The 18,389-nt window shown below is 37.3% G+C and overlaps 1 protein-coding gene across 1 annotated transcript in view; it reads left to right on the forward strand.

Moving 5' to 3' along the window:
* The window catches only part of FAM185A (family with sequence similarity 185 member A), a 51,761-nt gene that overhangs the window by 30,101 nt on the left and 3,271 nt on the right, over positions 1-18,389 (forward strand). Inside the window, exons 5-7 of the mRNA XM_035549559.2 lie at positions 2,287-2,328; positions 9,090-9,185; positions 11,268-11,402. Coding sequence (XP_035405452.1) covers positions 2,287-2,328; positions 9,090-9,185; positions 11,268-11,402 — 273 coding nt within the window. The remainder of the gene's footprint in view (positions 1-2,286; positions 2,329-9,089; positions 9,186-11,267; positions 11,403-18,389) is intronic.

Below are 18,389 nucleotides of genomic sequence, written 5' to 3' on the forward strand. Positions count from 1 at the left end.
CCTGTAGCCTTAGACATGGCTGAAGGGAAGGGAGTAGATGATCCCAGTTGAAATGATCTTGCAGGGCAACATAAAGGTAGAGAGAATATGCGTGTAGGTGTTCTTAACTGCTCTTTTGCTTGCTTAATCAGAGCAACCCAACCTCCTGAGAATCACTGAAACAAACAGAAGGAACGTAATGGAAATAATGTAAAGTGATGCCCTTATTTATATACTAAAAGCCATCTTTTGTCCCTGGTCTTACACTGACCCTGACTTGTAAAACTGTATTTTGAAGTTTTACGGATATGTTAGAAAAAATAACTCTTCAGAAGCACCAAACAGAAAGTAAACAACACGAACAAAAAGCATTAAGATGCTGTTACCAATTTTCCATTAAAACTATTAGATTTTGGACCTTATAATATTGTGCTACAGTACTGAATTCAGTTGAATGTAATAATCAAGCTAGTAGTTACTCTTTCCTTCTTTGCTGTGGATGTATCCAGAAAATAAATGGCTATGTTAAATTCCAGGTGTTGGCTTACACAGAACAATAACTTGACCAAAAGTATGCTTCTGTGCACTGTTCCTAGACATAGCAGGTCACAATACAGCAGGAAACTCCTGTCTGCTTTGAAAGCAATTTCTGTTCTAGCTAAATGTTTGAAATGAGGCTATCATACTAATATGTTTACAGTATGCAGTTTTAGTCATGTGTACAATATGTTTGTGACTGATAGGAGTTTGATTTTGAAATGTTAAATGTTCTTCAAGGATCTGATTAATAAAACAGAATCAAAAAAAAAAAAAAAAAAAACAGAAAAACAAAGAACAGACCAGTAAATCCATAAGGCCCAAGAGCTGTATTCAGACTGTGTATAATCTTTGGGAGATATATATTTGATAAAACCTTAAGCTTTTTGTAGGTTGTACAAAAATAAGCACTAGTAATGATAAGGTGATATAACTATAGTGTGCCTTTAAAAAAAAAAAAGGCTGATGGTGAGGCCAGACATCTTCCAAATTCATTGCAAAATGGCTTTTTTTCAACTCTGCTTATCAGATCAGCTTAGTATTGTATGGTATATGCTTGAAATGATGAATTTAAGACTACTGATGACCAATTTCTTTTCTAGCTTTTAGTCCATGGACTGCTGAGAAATACATAGCAGGTCATATAGAGTGGAATGCATTCTACCTTACTGGCTGTTTACTATGCTGTAATTACAGAAGATAGGAGAAATGCTTGAACAGCTTCTGAAGGATCTGAAAATTTTTGTGAATCCTATGTATTATCAAATTAGACTAAATTACTGTAATCAGCCTTATTTTGGGTCTTCTGTACTTCTGGGGGGAAGAGAGAGTGATGGGAATGAACTGTCATGGCTTAGTTTTTTCATTTAAAGCACTTTTTTTCTGAGGCAATTACACATGTATAACATAACATGATAGCCTCTTCCAACTTTTAGACTGTGAACAGAAAAGCCATTATGATGTTATGCGTGCATCCCTCATCCTTCCAGATTCTCTTGATGCTATAAGTAAAGGGGAAGATTTTGTATTTTGAGATTTAATGATAAAATACCCAAACCTATTCAAAGTAATGCAAGGTCAGTAAGAGACCATTCTGTACTTTTATGCCTTGTACATGCCTTCTGTTTAATGTTCTCCAGTCTGCCCAACACACAGAGATCTCCCAGATTCAATGGAGAGTGTTGGAAGCGGTTTGTCATGTACATAACACGAATAAGTTTGGAGGGAGTAGGTAATATTCTGTGATTCTTAGGCAATTTTCCAGGAAGTAGCCTTTGAAGATAAAAAGTCCCACAGATTTGTGGAGGAGCGGTATACACATATATATTTATGCGTACAAAAAGGGAAAATAGGATGAGTAATAAAATATCTTTTATTGAAATACTATAATAATCCATAGTGCTGTTGCAGGCATCTGACCAAGTTTTTTTTTTTTTAAAAAGGCCAAAAATTAAATAAGAAAAGTGCTCAATTTGGGTCTCTGCTTTTCTCTCCATCACACCCAGTCAGTGCCTTAATGCGTTATTCAGAATATTTTTCTTGCCTGGAATTGCTTCTTTGTTTCCCACATGTGTTGAGATTTTTGTTTGTAAAGCAATAATAATGAAGCAATATAATTCATTTATACTGTTTTGGTTTTACATGCAATGCAGATATACTACTGTAACTATAACAGCCTTGTATAGGATCACTTTATTTTAGTCTAAAATTTGAGAAACCAGTCACAAATAATCCACTTTGAATGTTAAAATGTCCTTTTTTTCTTAATAGGTAACACCAGCCTTCAGACCAAAACAGGAAGTATCACAGTAGGTAGGTTTTGCTTTGTTTTGCATTTTTTCTAAGAAAAAGCTTCTTTCTCTCTCTTCTGTCACTCTTCCGTTCCCCTTTTTAAATTGAAATATTCAAAGGGAAAGTAAAAACCTATTTTTCTAATAATCATCAGATGTTTGTCCTGACTTTTTCAGGAGTATTATTCATTGCTTTGTATTTGAAAGATATTTTCCAAACTTGGCTCTAACAGCCTTCTGTAGTTATGCAACACCAATTCTAGCTTTCCACTATACCCCCTGGGCTTTAGCATTAGACTGAGTCTAACTATTTTCTTTTAGATTAAGTTGGGACAAAAGGACATGAGAAAATGCTAAGAGTACATCAAATGCAATTACTTTGCTTTTAACCCAGTTCTCCATCTTATGTTTATCAATTATTAAATATGTTTAACTTTAATATCACGTAGTGTTATTCATTGATGTTTTACATAATGTGAGATAGGAAAAAAGCTTGTGAGAACTTAGTGTTTCCAAACCATTGTATTGATTATTGAGTTTTCCATTCAGAAATAAAAGTAGCTTTTAAATCTTCTCTCAGCAATTGAGTTTTTATACAGTGGGATAACTGAGTTATCAGTTACATTATACATTATACTATGAAAATATTAGGGCACCTTCTGTGTTGATGTACTGGAAATTGGTCAAGAAAGTGAGAAAATCAATTTCTGGTTATTTCTGTGGCATTAAATTAAAGTAATAGAGCTGTAGACAATGCTCAGTGAATCTACCTTGAAGGATTTCCCCTTCTGTAAGTAAATTTGGTTATGGGCCTCAGTCTAAGACTTCTGTTAACAATAGTGACTACAGTCACTAACTAGGCATCTTGCAGGGACAAGATGTCCTGTCACAACTCTTCTTATGTTTCTAAGCAATCTATATTAATATTCTTGGAAAATGAATGCAATGCACATTTTTATGAGTTAGTCATTAAACCACAGAATTAAATCAAGCTTTCTAGTCTGTTTTTCCTTCAGTTAAATAAACTCATAGACTATGAAGAGTGTTTGAACATTTCTTAACACAGGAGGTAGTTTTTTCCACCAACAGATGATGATTATTTTCCATTAATTAACCAGGTTCAGCTTAAACATTAAGCATGAACATTAAGAATCATTGAACCGACTTTACTTTTTGGATTTCAATTCTGAAAATGTTAGTTACAGTTACTCTTTTCCTAAAGAGCATTAGCCCCTCCCTGCTTTAATTTTGTATGGATTTTTCCAAAGGCAAATGACTTTTAAGATCCAGTGGTTCAGCTCTGAAAACTTGAAAATGTCAAGTTTTAAGTGAAAAGTTTTCACATATGAGGAATTTATGCCACAAGGTAACTTGTTGGATTGCCAGAGAGCTGATGAGGATTTGCTGATAGCTCTAAGAACAGCTTAGCTCTTCTGTCTTCCTCAGCTGGATTTTCATAGGCATATAGTTACTGGTTTTACTGCAGGCAGAATTTTATCGATTAATTGAAAAATGCAATCATCACCATTCTATGATCTGTAGATTTCGAGGATGTATTTTTCTGAGAGGTTTATTTACCATTCAAAACATAGTTGAGAATGCTGGATTTTTTTTTCACAGTATTTGAGGGAAATTCTTGGATAATTCTATATTAAAACAGGAAACTAATGCTGTTGTCTTTCACTCTTTAATTTTCTGGGTATTTTTTGCTATTTGTAGAATAGTTTTGTCTCATTTATATATCTATTTTGGGATGACTTGTTTCTGTTTTTAAAAAAATCTTTTTTTTGAAGATCCTATCCAAACCTCAGCTTAATTTTAAGCATCTAACATATGATAGGGTTTCACACTGACATTGTTCAAATATTAAAGTAGGAATAACACTTTTTGTCTATACCGTGAACTTTGTTAGCTGCAGACAAATTGTTTTCCAACCTCGTACTAAAAGCTTTCTACTTCTAACACGTTTTGTGGGTTTTGGATGGGTTCTTAATTTGAATCAACCAGACCTATTTTTACTTCTAGTTTACATTATTACTTAGGAAAGTCGTTAGAAATCTGAATAATCTTATAAAAAACAGTGGAGTACTTTGTTCTTAGAGCTAATTTGAACTTTAAGTTTCTACTTGGTAAGTTCATAGGAAAACTCAGGTTGGAAGACACCACAGGATGTCAGGGTCACAGAATGGAAAGTACCTTTGGAGCTCATCTTGCCCAACACCCCTGCTCAGTTTGTAGTCTCCAACCTCCTGCTCAAAGCAGTATCAGCTGCGAACTTGCTCAGGGCTTTGTCCTGTAGTCTTGAAAATTTCCAAGGATGCAGACTGTACAGCCTCTCCAGGCAAACTGTTCCAGGACTTAACTGCCTTCAGTATGAAAAAGATTTTGGGTATATCCAGTCTGAAACTCTCTTGTTTCAACCTATATCTTTTGTGCTCTTACTGTTCTCCACTCTAAGGAGAGAGATTTTCATCTTTATCACCTCCTGGCTAGGTGAGGTGACAGCTCACTAGGGGGCTGCTGTCAGGTATCGAAGTGGTCTGCTCTCCACGCTGAGCAAGCCCTCACCTCCTCTTGGCAGGGAAGGTGCTCCATGCCCTGACTATCTTGGTGCTTCTCCACTGGGTTGACTCCAGTTTACCAATGTCTGTCTTCTATTAGGAGCTCTGGAACTGGATGCTGTGTTCTAGATGTGGTCTACCAGGTACTGAGTCAAGGGGAATAATCTCCTCTGTTGATGTACTGGCCATGCTCCAGTTAATACTGTCAGGGATTCTGTTGGCTTCCTCTTCTGCCAGGGCACATGGCTAGCTCGTGTTCAGTCCAGCCAAAACTTGTTTATTCCTCAACGTTGTTGTCATCGTCTGATTATTCTCTACTCTGCTGCCAAGCCAAATTTTAACCAGCTCAAAAAATAAAAATAAAAATAAAATCTTTATTACTTACCTTTAGCCCAAGGGAAACAACTTCTAGGTTTTGGTAAGAATAACACTGATTTATGGGCAGCAGGGGCGTACTCTGGAAAGCACACAGACATCCAAGAAAGTCCAGTTATCTTTTTTCTTCCCCATACAGATACCAGTGTCAGTTTGTGGTATTCTGCTAACTTCTTCCTTCACAACCCATGCTGGAGGACCAAAAGGCGTCTGTGACTTACTACGACAGACTTGCTGTCTAAAATGAATTGAAACCTAGCAATTCAGAGCAAAGTTTTAACTCTTATCTGAGGACTATATTCAAATATCAAGTAGCTACTATCTAGGTTTTTGAGAAAATGAACTGAGGTGTCTAAGACCATCCGTTGTGATTTGTAAGTGTTATCATAAGGCAGTTCTCTAGTACTGAGACAGAAGGCCAAAATTTTGAGAGGGCACTGATTGTGAAAAACAACGTTTAGACGTTTTTGTAGAATCAAAGAATGGCTTGGGTTGGAAGGGACCCTAAAGATCACCCAGTTCCAACCCCCATACAATTGGCAGGGATGCCATTTGTTGAAGATTGTCATTTTTCTTAATGTAGCTAATCTTTAGACTTTCTGTATAATACCTTTTTAAAAGGTTACTCCATGAAAACTGAGTTCTGGGCATTTTTCATGTGCTCTTTAGAGTAATATCGGCATCTTATTTCACATATCAGTCTTTATCCTAGGCAAGGTATTGTTCTTAATGCTTAACAACTTTGTTAAGGACATCTTGCTTCACTGGTTTGTTTTGTTGTTGTTGGGTTGGTTGGTTTTTTTTTTTGGTAGTAGTAAATACTTAAATAACTGAAGTTGCTCAAGAGTGCAACTCTTGAACAGATGGTCATCTGTTCTGTTTCCAGTAGAACTATTCATCCTTGTATTTCCCCTTGAGTTGTCAGTCCTTAGGAAACTGAATTTGAATTATGCACTCTTTCTTGTTTTGGCTCTGTTACTCACATTAATCTCAGTTAATGATTGGCATGTATTTAAATATAAAAATATATTGCCTTTCGTTCTGTCATAACTGTAAATTATATGTTGTCTCTATCATTATTAAAGTTATGTATTTTGTCCTATCGGATTCTGTTTTTTAATATATTTTTCCCTGTTGAAATAGTTATTTATTTGAATTTGCCCTTTTTAGTTACAGAACCTTGTCTGCACTGTTTTTAATCCACTTTTCTGTCCTGTCTTCCTCCCCACTTCTCATTTGTTTAAGTTACAAAGATGCAAAACTTAAACAGCATCTTTAATAGACTTTGCAGAAGTGATGGGCAACTTTAAGTCTCTTGGTATTATTTATATCTAATTTTATATTCATCAAATTATTCCATAAGTCACATTCAATTGTTTCTATAAAACGTATTTCCTGTTGTTTCTGTAGATCAAAGCTGAACATGCAGTTTAATGTCATCTTTAGTCTTTGGTTAATGCTGCCAAGGTTTGAAACTTGGCTGTAGTTTTTTCTTCCATTAAAATAAAAAACCTTTCTGTTCACTGTTGTACTATAGAAGTCAAAATCTGTCAAGTCATCCTCCCAAAACAGTGTTCTCCAAGGGCATTCTACTTTGTCTCAAGGATTTTTATTGTTGTTATTTTGTGTTGTTTTTTATTTTCCAGGTAAATCTGTTCCTCAGTGAACCTATGCCTATTGCCATCTTCCTGCATCCTTTATTTTTTTATGCATTCTTCAAACAGAATCCAGTCTCTCACAAATTTAGGGTTCTATTCTTTTCTTAAAGAATTGAAAATGGAAAAAATCAGCAAAAAAAATCTTGTAGTGTGGCTACTAGATTCACAAAAGGAATCTTTCCACTGTGAAGAATTTTACAGGAGCCACTTTCACATTTGAAGACTGGGAGTTAGGAAGGATTCACTGAATAAACATTAGTCTCTGTAAAGTACCATCAACTGATGGTGTTGTACAGACTGCTAACAGTTGTTCTCCCTGGAGAGGGTCACTGTTGTATCACAGAAGTCTTTTTTTCTTCATAGTGCCGAAAAAAAGAACTAATAGTATTTTTTGTTTAAAACAGAAGAATTAGAGGCTGAATATTTCCTGTATCAGTTGCCAACAAATCTCTGACAAAGTTATGTGGATATTCAGTGGTTGGCTGTTAGTACATTTGATTGGGGGTATTTGCAAAAATAGCTTTTATGGGAAATTGTCTATCTGCTGGGACCAACATTTTTAATAAAAAGGTTGATTTGTATAAACTTTACCTGTTCCAGTATGATTACCTGTTTGAATATTAGGAACATCCTTTTAAAAAGTTATCAGGAAAATGTTTCATTGTGACTTACCCAAGCAAAGCTTTTCCAGTTCATTAATTTAAATTGACAAAGAGTTAATTTGTTCCTTCAGATTTGGACCAGAACTTCTTTAGCATAAAATCCTCTGAGAAGGGAAAAGCATTCACATCCAATTCTAGTTGTTCTTGTTTTGGTTTTTTTTGTTGGCCAAAGATGGTGTCGGTTTATCAGCTGAGCAAATGTGGATTGGCTACTTTTTCTTTTTTACTACATTAACCTACCAAAAAAATTTGGTTTTAGCTGAGGGATGATAATCCCTTTCCATGTTTCGACTGCTGTAATACACTGATCTTCCCCATCTGTGCCTGGGATCAGAAAAGCTCCAGATGAGTTTGTTTATGTACAGAAAGCTTTAATTAATTCTAGACATCCTTGTTATGATTAATCAAGCTTATTCTCCCATTAATATTTTCACTTTTAAAATAACAAGTTTCAGTCTGGTTTGATTTTTGTTGTTTTAGCGAGTTCTGAAAACTCAGCTGGGCTTCTTGTTCAATGCACCCCCAGAAACTAAGAACATTCTCATTCAGTATTTCAAGATTTTTGGCTAATATTTTTGTTCCTAGTAGTCTTTCTAATAAGGTGCTTCACTCCCTCCCTTTTGCTCATGTACGTATGTAATTTTTCTTCACCCTTCTCTACAGTTGCTTCACAACTTCTTTGCCGTTTTTATCAGCTATAGATCTGCTCAGTAGTTAAAAAGTTAACTGGCCAGGACCTCATTGTAATACTGTGGAAATGTGTGTGCTTACAACTGGAATAGGTTGCAAATTATTAAAGAATACTTCTCAAGTATACAATACAAATAATGCTTTTTTAAGGGCTTCTATTTCTAAAAAAGGTTGTTCAGAAAGTTTTGTTGTCATAAATTACAGCTAATAAGCTATGGAAGAAAGTGTACGTCTGTTTATTCCAGGGCAAAGAATGAATGTTGATTCCCTATGTGCGTTAAATTACAGTGGTTATCTCAGACATTTGTTTAAAATTCAGAGTTCTTCCGTGTAGCCACGTGTTAAACGCACAGCTGCCTGTTGTTTGTCTGTGGTAACTTCCATGGGTAAAGTTCCCCCTGTGCAAAGTCCAAACAAATGAACTCTTTTGGAAATTAAAATAGGTCTTAAATGTTCAGATTTTATGCTAAATCTTCATACAAATGTGAATTTGTCCTTGTGGAAAGAAGTAGGCATCGTTATACTTGGGCAGAAGGAGCGTTGTTGAGCCCTAGTAGATCCTACAAGTCCTGCAGGGGTTTGGCTTTGGGACCAGTGCATGCCATAATTCCAGACTGGGAGGAAAACTTTTGCTGAGAAACCTGTTTTTCTGAGCAAAGTCTGACATTCGGTAAATGAGTAGAAGATACTGCTGCAACATACAAGAATTGATGAAGTCAATTCAAACAACAAAGAAAGATTCTAGCAAACATTTATTTAAACAGAATGATCAATAACATGTTTTTAAACCAATGAATGATACACAAATCCTTTCATTTTCTTTTTCTTTTTTTTTAGATTCATCAGATGGAAGTCTAAAAGCTTCTACACATCAAGGGGCAATAGATGTTTATGTCAGTCAACTAAGAGAAGTGGATCTGAAATCCCAGAAAGGTTAGCAAACTGCAACAAATATATTTTTGTAGCAACTAATGATATAAAAGAAAGATTATGGTTTTTTTTTCATCTGTGTAGAAAAGATTATTTTGTGATTTTTTCGTTATCTACTTTCTTTTTTACCTCATTATTAGATACTTATAATAGAATAAACTCTGTAAGGGACAACGATACTTAAAATGGATTACAGAATTTTTGTATTTTTAATACTTTCTCATTATTTTCTCAGTCTACCCAGCAGAATTCTGCAGAGTTGACTTGGATTACAGTCTTTGTCTTGAAAAAGTTTACTCCATGACACTAATACATATATAATTTATATATATCTATCTTTTATATATTTGTACAAAATGGCAAACATCATGCATTTACACTGCTTTTTCCTGCCTTTTCCTGGTGAAATATCCAATTATTGAAACAGGCAGAAAAATAGAGATGAGAGTGCCTTACTCAACCATTCATCCTTTTTTTTTCCTCATGATTACGCACTGGAACTTTGCTTTCTAGTTAAAAGGTCACTCCTAAAGTTGGATTCATAGTTTTGCCATTCAGAAGTTATGATATCGTAAATAACAAAGCCCTGAAGACATCCTGTTAATACTACTTTTGGAGAAAATAAACAAACAAACAAAAAACCCTACAGCATTCTTGTGTTAACATCATGGTGTTTTAAAGGAACCTGGTATTTGGTAGCTTCCTCTGGTTGTCTATGCGATGATCTTATGCCCTATTAAAACTTCGCAGTTAATCAGAAGGGAAATCATTAAGAAAATGCATTGGAATCAAATGTGCCATTCTTCTGTCCAAACTAAGTTCCATTGGTACAAATAAGTTTATTTTTATATTATTTCTTAGTTATATTTTGAATCATTAAGTTGTGTCTCTTTAAATTAGTAGCAAAGAAGAATGTATTTAATAAAAGCTAATTCATGTTACTTTCAAAACATTGCCTGACATCTCTTCTGGCAGCACAGTTTAATATAGGCAAAGTTGATAAAATTCTGTTTTCGTTTACCCGGTAACTTTGGAGTAACTGCTGACAGCTGCTGAGTAGAAAATGTCCTATCTGTGATAAATTAGCTGCATGTGTTGGATTTTATGAGTCACATCACTGAGCTACTCTCCAAGGAGGACCTAAAGAAAAGACCTTTCCCCTTTGTTATCCTAAGGCTTCTGCGAATCCAGCAAAATTTAGGCCTAAATTCTACTGGCAGTTATTTCTTCTTCAGGAGTATCCCAGGCAATTGATTCGCCCGAATTTAAATTGCATAGATAGGGTTGCTTTCTGACTGCCACATAGTTATTACATCAGTTTTATAATCATGTTCTGTTTCAGTGTTGGAGATATATTTAAAGAAATGTTTGTGTTTTTCTACAGCGATTGTTGAAATTGGGTAGAAGCTAAGAAGTGTGTCTACAGAGCTTATATTTTACATACTGCTTGGTTTTTGTTTCAATGTGCAGAATGCAACCTTCAAACATTGTGACTAATTCCAAATATGACTAACAGTGGTAGGTTGGGGGCCCAGAACTTGCCTTCAATCTGATGCATAGAAGCATGGATTTGGGGAAGCAGACGTTAGAATTTACATTTTTTTTTGCTAGTGTTAACAGACTGTAAGTGGCATCCCATCATTCTAGAGGAACAATTCTTTTATAATGTGCTTGTATTGTACTACATGCTGGATTAATCAGCAAATCCCATGTCCACGCTCAGGGATGTAAATATGCAACTAGAAAATGAAACTAGAGTCATAGTACTTGTTGAAATCTGTTTTATTTGCTTCCCTTGGCAATCCCCATAATAAGGTCCTCTAGTGAGAGATGTTGCTAGGAGTGTATGTTAATTTTCATAGTGTCTGAAGAAATACTGTGATCCCATTTTATAAATGTGACATACCTTCATTTGTCATAACCAGAATACTGTATCTGTGTTTATCCTTTGACAGGAAAAAAAAGTTACTGTGTCTGAAGGTTCTTAAAAAAATTATGATTTGCCTTAAGTTATCTAAATAATTGCCTGTTTTGTGATTTGATCCCAATGTTGATCTAACTAGCTTTCATTTAAATTTATATCAGGTTCTATTACAGTCAAGGTACCTGCCTCTCTCAAAGCCTATTTAGAGTTGTCTGGAAGAAAAGTGGATGTGAGCTCAGAGATCCAGTTAAAAGATACACAAAGTGCCTCCAAAGATGATCACGTTACTTTAAGTGGTAAGGTTTACTAATCTTGGCTACCATTAAATGTCTGTCTGGCCTTAGTCAAAGACATCTACACTTTCGTTTGAGTTTATTGCTCTTGGCCTCTTCCTGTTGCATCTGTTTCAGCTTCACACATCTGCTTGTGCCATTGAACTCTCCATGTTACTACATGGCTCTTTTGTTTTGTTTGGTAAATGATTTGCAAATACAAACAACTGCTTCTCTAACAAAAATCTTAGAGCCAAATTCACCCTCAGCATTATTCCAGTGAATTTGTGGGAAGGCTGAATTTGACCCATTGCTTTGTTGGCTTAAGCAATCACATATAATAAATCGCCAGGGAATGTCTATTAAAATACAATGAAAATTGTTCATTGTGCATCTCCGTTGGGTGGGAGGGTGAATTAAAAGGTGTATGTGGCATATTTATAAATGTATGGTATGTGTTAAACAGAGCGGGTTAGTCTGAGAAGTGATGGGTGGGAGATAGCTAGGAGAAGAGCAGAAGTTGTTGGAATATGGAGGAATAGAGTACATGGAAAGGTGCTTGTGGTTCCTGGAAACATTATTCTAATGCATTTAAAATTGAACATGCAAACCCCAAGTCTTGCTGTTTCCATCTACAGAAAACAGCCCTACAGTTCATTGTCAGGGTGTGTATTTCTCTCCTTTCTCCAGATCTGTCCATCCAGAATTTAAGACTGTTAGTGTTAGCAATTACTCAGTTTGCTCAAGAGGCACTGTTAATGTAATGTGTCTGAAGGCTTCAGCTTTGTTTGTGGAAGTGTTATGTCGGTATGACCTGATAATGATAACAGATTGGGTGAGGCTTTGAGTTTTTCTTTGTTTTAAAGCTATGAGAATATGTGCAAAACTTCTTTTCTTCCCCCATTTAAAATGGTAATTCTTAAATCCTCAAAGTTAGGAAATGTTAGAAGTGTATGTACATAATCTTAATATGTAACCTGCATGTATGCAATAGTCTTGAAATGTATAGGCATATCTCTTCCTGCCTTGAACAGTAACTAGCATCCAAGTTTATTAGTGGTAATTAAATACAGATTTTTGAAAACAATGGTTAAAACTCTTCAGGCTGGTAACCTGCAGAAGGGCCCCAGATTCCAGTCAGGCTCTAGGTAATGAACAGCCTCGGCACTAAAACAACACAATTCCCAGTGAATGAGGACCACTGGCCGGTCATCTTGCTGCTCTGGCAATGCTAAAGATAAGATTAGTGTTTCTACATATACACAGATGAATGGCTTCTGTGGGTTCATGATCCAGTCAGTGTTTATGTAGCGCAGGCATCGCTGAAGTGGAAGCAATTTTTCAGCCTACCATACTGTATATAAATGATCCTGGCAGTTTAGGCCAAAAGCGGCTCCAAATATACCCTCAAACATACGGATCTCAAAGCCAAAATCAGCAACGGTTATGCAAAGGCACCAGCATTTGGCCATTGATCATAGTTGTTTTTAAGAGGTTACAGCATTGTGCAAAAAAACTATTAAATGTAGATGTAAAATTATCAGAATACAGGTAAATGGAAAATAGACCCTGAGAGGAATTTTCTGCAGGATGCAATTCAGCTAAACTAGTGCTGGGCTGAAGTGGCTTGTCTTCATCTTACAGCAGGCATTTAGCTTTGTTGAGTGTTTTCTCTCATAATAGAACCAATGATCAGATTCTCCTGCTCTTTTCTCCTCTGCTCTATAAGAAGCAACAAACCTGAAGGGAGACAAATTATTTGGTTTTGGCACGTGCTTTGTTCCTTCTCTTACTCTTCTGAAAATAGCTCTTTGGTTTTCTTTGCCAAGTAAGTCAGTAATGTTTCTTTGACATGGCAAGGGAGAAGCTTCCTGCTTCTCCTTCTCTTTACCTTAACCCATAGGGACACTTATTCTTTCTGCAGCCAAGCACTTGTCCCTTCGTTCTCAACAATCTCTTCTTAAAGTTGATATATGAGAATTTTCTTCTACAAGTAGATGCTGAAATAATTAAAATAACATTTAATACTGTTTCTATATCATAAAAGCATTGTTTACTGTTTAAGTTTTAAATACAGACTCTATAGCTATCTTTCTTTAGCTGCAACTAAGTAAACATAAAATGGGGAGAGAGGAGGGGTTTTGCTGAGTGGGAAAAAAAAAAAAACTTATTACAAGAGGCATGGCAGCTCAGATTTTTATGCTTCTGAGGTCAAAGGTTTGTTTAAAAATAGATGGCTTTTCAGAGACTGGCCAGTTCTCATGTGCATAACACTGGAACTGGCTGCTTTCAGGAAGCTTTACTTGCCTCTGGGAGTATCGTGTGAGAGGTTAGAGAGGAGGCTCTCCAGTGAGAGTTCTGTGAGTTGAGTGAATGTGCACCTCACTATCACCTGCTCCAGGAAGGCCTTCCCTCCTGCTCTTACTGCAGCTATCACCCATGTTCTTACCTTGCTTCAAGGCTCCCACTTCCACACTGAGTGGAGAGGTCAGCACGCTACAGTCCCCCACGCAGTGACATCCAGGGTTCTGCAAGATAGGCAAGGAGAAGATCTGGGTGTAGTCAAAGCAAGAAGATGAAAGCCTGGAGTGAGAGCTTCAGAGGCAGGGTGATGAGACTGTGAAAAGGTGTTTTCTTTTTTAGAACAAAGAGCAAAGGACTTGCCTGCAGAATTGGCATGCTTGTCAAGGAAGGGATGGAAGTAGAAAACAGTGCCAGGGAGTTCACTCTTTTGCAAGGATAATTTGCAAGTATAAGGCCTCTGTTTCCTTGACATCAGTAGGCACTCTTGTAGTGTGGTATAATGACAGTTATAAAAACAGATTTTTCATGCTAAGCACTGCTCCAACTTCTATCTGTAAAACCATTTCTTTGGCCATCTAGTTTGAGAGTATTTGATTAATACCAGTAACTTCTGGTGGTAATCATGTCAAGACATTTTTTTACGTTCCTTGGCGAAGAGGGTAGGAAGAGAGGGTTCTTATGAGAAGGTTCTGTAGGCTTCTCAGGCCCTTAAATCTTGCTGCTAAATGACTCTGCCTTCCCTATTTCTCCAGGTCTGTCTGTATTTTTAAATCAGCTCATTTAAGAAGCCTGCAGAGACCATTAACTATATCTGGAACTACATTTGGAATTAGGAATGGTAGCAGGCTGATAAGTGATTCTGTGATTTAAGCAGAAAAGGAGCTTAGAATCACAGAATGGTTGGAAGGGACCCTAAAGACCACCCAGTTCCAACCCCCTGCCACGGACAGGGACACCTCCCACCAGACCAGGTTGCCCAAAGCCCCATCCAGCCTGGCCTTGAACACCTCCAGGGATGGGGCAGCCACAGCTTCTCTGGGAAGCCTGGCCCAGTGCCTCACCATCCTCAGAGTAAAGAATTTCTTCCTGATACCTAATCTAAACCTACCCTCTTATAATTTAAAGCCATTTGTCTTTGTCGTATCACCACACCCCTTGACAAATAGTCCTGCCCCGGCTTTTTCCTGTAGGCTCCCTTTAGGTACTGGAAGGCCGCTAGAAGGTGTAAACTTAGGAGACTCTTAAGGGCCATGAGCATGTTAAAAGGAAAGATTAAAATTAAAAGTAAGTGATATGTAAGTTCAAAGTTTAAAGGTAGGAACCTATGCATTCCCAAGGTAAGGAGTGTTTCAGTAGAAACATTGGTAAATGGGAAGAAATAATGTTACACAGTTGCAAAAAAATTAAAATAAAAAATAGTGTATTAACAGAACTGTTAGGTAAAACTCAATCCCCTAGCTTTACGCAGCATTAGTAACACTTTGCTGGAATGTGTCCAGTTTTGAATCCAATTCAAAAAGGATGTGGACAACTGTAGAGACTTTGAAGGAGAACAAATACTTAGAGACCTAAAAACATGAGAATAAAAACCAGTCTTGTTTTCTTCTAAAGAAAATGAGACTGAGGGAAAGTGAACTTTTTCTCTATGTAAGAAATTGCTGCAGAGATGAAAAAAATGCATTGTTCTCTGCACCCACGTGATGCAGCTAGAAATTGCAATTTGACCTTACAGAAAAGAAGGCTTAGCTAAATAGTAAGTAAGCTTTTTGGTAGTAATTGTAAGGTAGGTAACTGTCAGGAGAGGACATAGTACTTGCAGTACTGCAGGTTTTGAAAAACAGCCCAGTCAAGCATGTCAAGTTAATTGGATCCTCTGGAAATTGCCTTCAGCCCTGCCTCCTCTTGTCCTAAGCCGATGTGGCCATCTGCTTCCACCTACTTTAAAGGAACTGCAAGGAAGGTTGTGAGGCATGTGGGTGGATAAATCTGGGGAGTAAATGATTGCAGTTAGTGGGCATGCAAACTTTGCCAGCTTGTGTGTTGACAGCTGTAAGTTCACTGAAAAAAGTCTTGCAGTCATTCCTTTGGATCCTCGTAGCTGATGGTATCAATTTCCAAATCTAGCTGGAATATAATCCAGATTTACATGGTGTAAATCTTCTGTCTCTTGAGTGGTGCCAGTGACTCATCTGATTCCAGATCTTTTTCTACCCTTGGTCCCAGTTCCAGTGCCAGGTTCATATCCAGCAGCCACCTTTGACCTGATGCCATCCATCTACTTGGAGCCGAGTGAGCTTTTAAGTTTGGCGGTCTCTTTCTCCATCTGGTTTTCAGTCGTTGTGTGGGTTTCCTTGGTAAAAGTCCCACCGTGTCACAGGTGCTGCTCAGTGACTGTGGATGTTTGTCTTCACAGGTTACTACAAACTTCCAAGAGGTTGGAAAACCACCCTCTTCATATCTTTCTGCCCTCTTACAAGGAACAAACATATTCTTTGTGAAAGTCTTTCTTATCCCAAGTCAAGAGACATATTTGCTCCCTTATTTTAGCCAGCGTGACAACAGCTGCAGCAGTTCACAGGTTTCTGAGCTTTTCTTACTAATCCCACCAATCTACAGCACTAGCATTTCACTGAGCTGTATTTGAACAGTGTTTCTGTGAGCTATCTGGTGACCAGGCACACTCACAATAGGGCTCTCTCTTTCATGTTAACTTATACCTTTCCTAAGATGTCTGTCCTGGGAATGGAGAGGAATCTCCTGTTGTCTTCTCTTTTTTTTTTTTCCTGTGAAAGTTACCAGATACATGTTGCCTCTACTGTATGGATTGATCCATCATCCAATTATTCTTTTAATCACTAGGAACTCATTAGATGGCCGCCTTCTTCATGTGCCTCTGGAGAGAGTGAGTCTGTCCAGTTATCGGATCCCTTTGGAAAGATGGGCATTGACACCACCATACTATCTCTGGCTTCTTGGGTTTCTCCAATAACTCAGTTCAGTCTTTTTACCCTGTCTGGTTCTCCAGGTAGCTGGTGGTGAGTGGCACCTTTCTCCTCGCAACAAGCATCCACTCAGGCATGCACTGAAATAACGAGGGCTTTGGGTCTGCAGGAGGCTAGGTCTGGATTCCTCTCTGGACTGTATGGGATTTAGACAGATTGTTTGTACCTTAGTCTCCTTCAGCAGTAACTTCTCACAGCTCACAGAATGCTCCTTGTCCCATGGTACTGTGAGAGCTGCCTGTGAAGTGTTGGGGGCTCACCTTTGGGGTTGCTTTGAGGTTCAGCTCAGCCAATGTGCAAGAAGAGAGCTGACTGCATGAGCATTTTATACCGTGTACAAGGCTTTATGGATGTATTTATTGCTTTTGGTATCAGAAATTCTGGAGCATTTAGGGTAATTTCTATGTTTTTAGCTGCATGGAATTCCAGGGTTAAACACAAACACAGTTGCAGGGGCAGTGAATATTGTGAAGCAAACAACTTGCCTTTAAAAGGGAAATAACTGAAAGAGCTTGTATCAGCCCTCGGCTGCAACTTAAGGTTCTGAAACTTAACAGCTGCGAAAGCCTACCACTCCCTTTCCCCCCTCTGCAGCTGACTTGTCTCTGCTGCATTCAGTTACAGCTCTGATCCAAGGAGTAACACTACTTGCTGTTTTCTCATTGTTTTCTCTGTTCTCAAGGCGCTTCTTCAAAACTTTGCTTCTTTCCTAGAAGCAATTTTTATTGAATCTTTGCCAGTAGCATTGAGTGAGAAGAGCTTTGTTTTACAGTTTTATGCTCTCCCTCTAAACACTGTCCCTTTGTGAAGCTTTGATCCTTAAGTTATATCTCAAAAAACAAACAAACAAAAAAGGCTCTATCTGGAAACGATTACATTCCTTCAAGTCAAATAAGAAGTTAGTTCAAATTTTAAAAAATACATTAGATGAGACACTATCCTACAGATTTTTATTGGTTTCAGCTTACATTTAATTCAAGCTGTTCACAGCATTGTTGAGATGCACCACAGTGCTGACAATACCAGTGAACAGCATTTAAAAAACTTCCTTTTTCCCAAGTCTTATGCTATAAAGTTGGCCGTGTAGCATGCTGGTGCATCTACCTTTTCCTGAGTTCATGCTGTTGTCTTGACTGGTGGGTTTTGAAATGAAGTCCTTTCATTTTGTATTCTCAATCCAACAGTTGTTTGTCTTTCATGATTGAAAAATGCAAACTCGTCCTCAAAATCCACTTATGTTCCCACAGTATGGGCAGTGAGTATAGCTAAGACCAAATTGCGATCAAAAGGTCTCCAGCTAAGCCTTGTTGCTTGATTAGCACCTCCTACACAAAGCTATTTAAATATCTGAAGCTTGATTTGAACCTGCTACTGGCAATAGGATTAATAACCTTAAAATGCTTTGAAGATCTGCATCCCTGGGGAATGGAACTTGATACTGAGTTTGCTGCAGGCGGTCTTATATTTTTGCATTCCCTTCACAGGCAAATCTCCAAAAGAAGCATAAGGAACAAAACATTTTTCTAAGTTCACGTAGCAAATACAAAATGAGAAACAGAGCTCAGACAACAACTGGGCATTGAAACGACTCGTTAATTTGTCTCTGTGTTTCTTCAAAACTCTTCTTTATCATTTTAGCAAAAATGTATCAGGATGAAATGAACAGGGCTGATTGTGTGCATCAGTGTTTGTTCCTTCTGCAGAA

Source organism: Cygnus atratus, chromosome 1 (genome assembly GCF_013377495.2).
Source record: "Cygnus atratus isolate AKBS03 ecotype Queensland, Australia chromosome 1, CAtr_DNAZoo_HiC_assembly, whole genome shotgun sequence".
Taxonomy (NCBI): domain Eukaryota; kingdom Metazoa; phylum Chordata; class Aves; order Anseriformes; family Anatidae; genus Cygnus; species Cygnus atratus.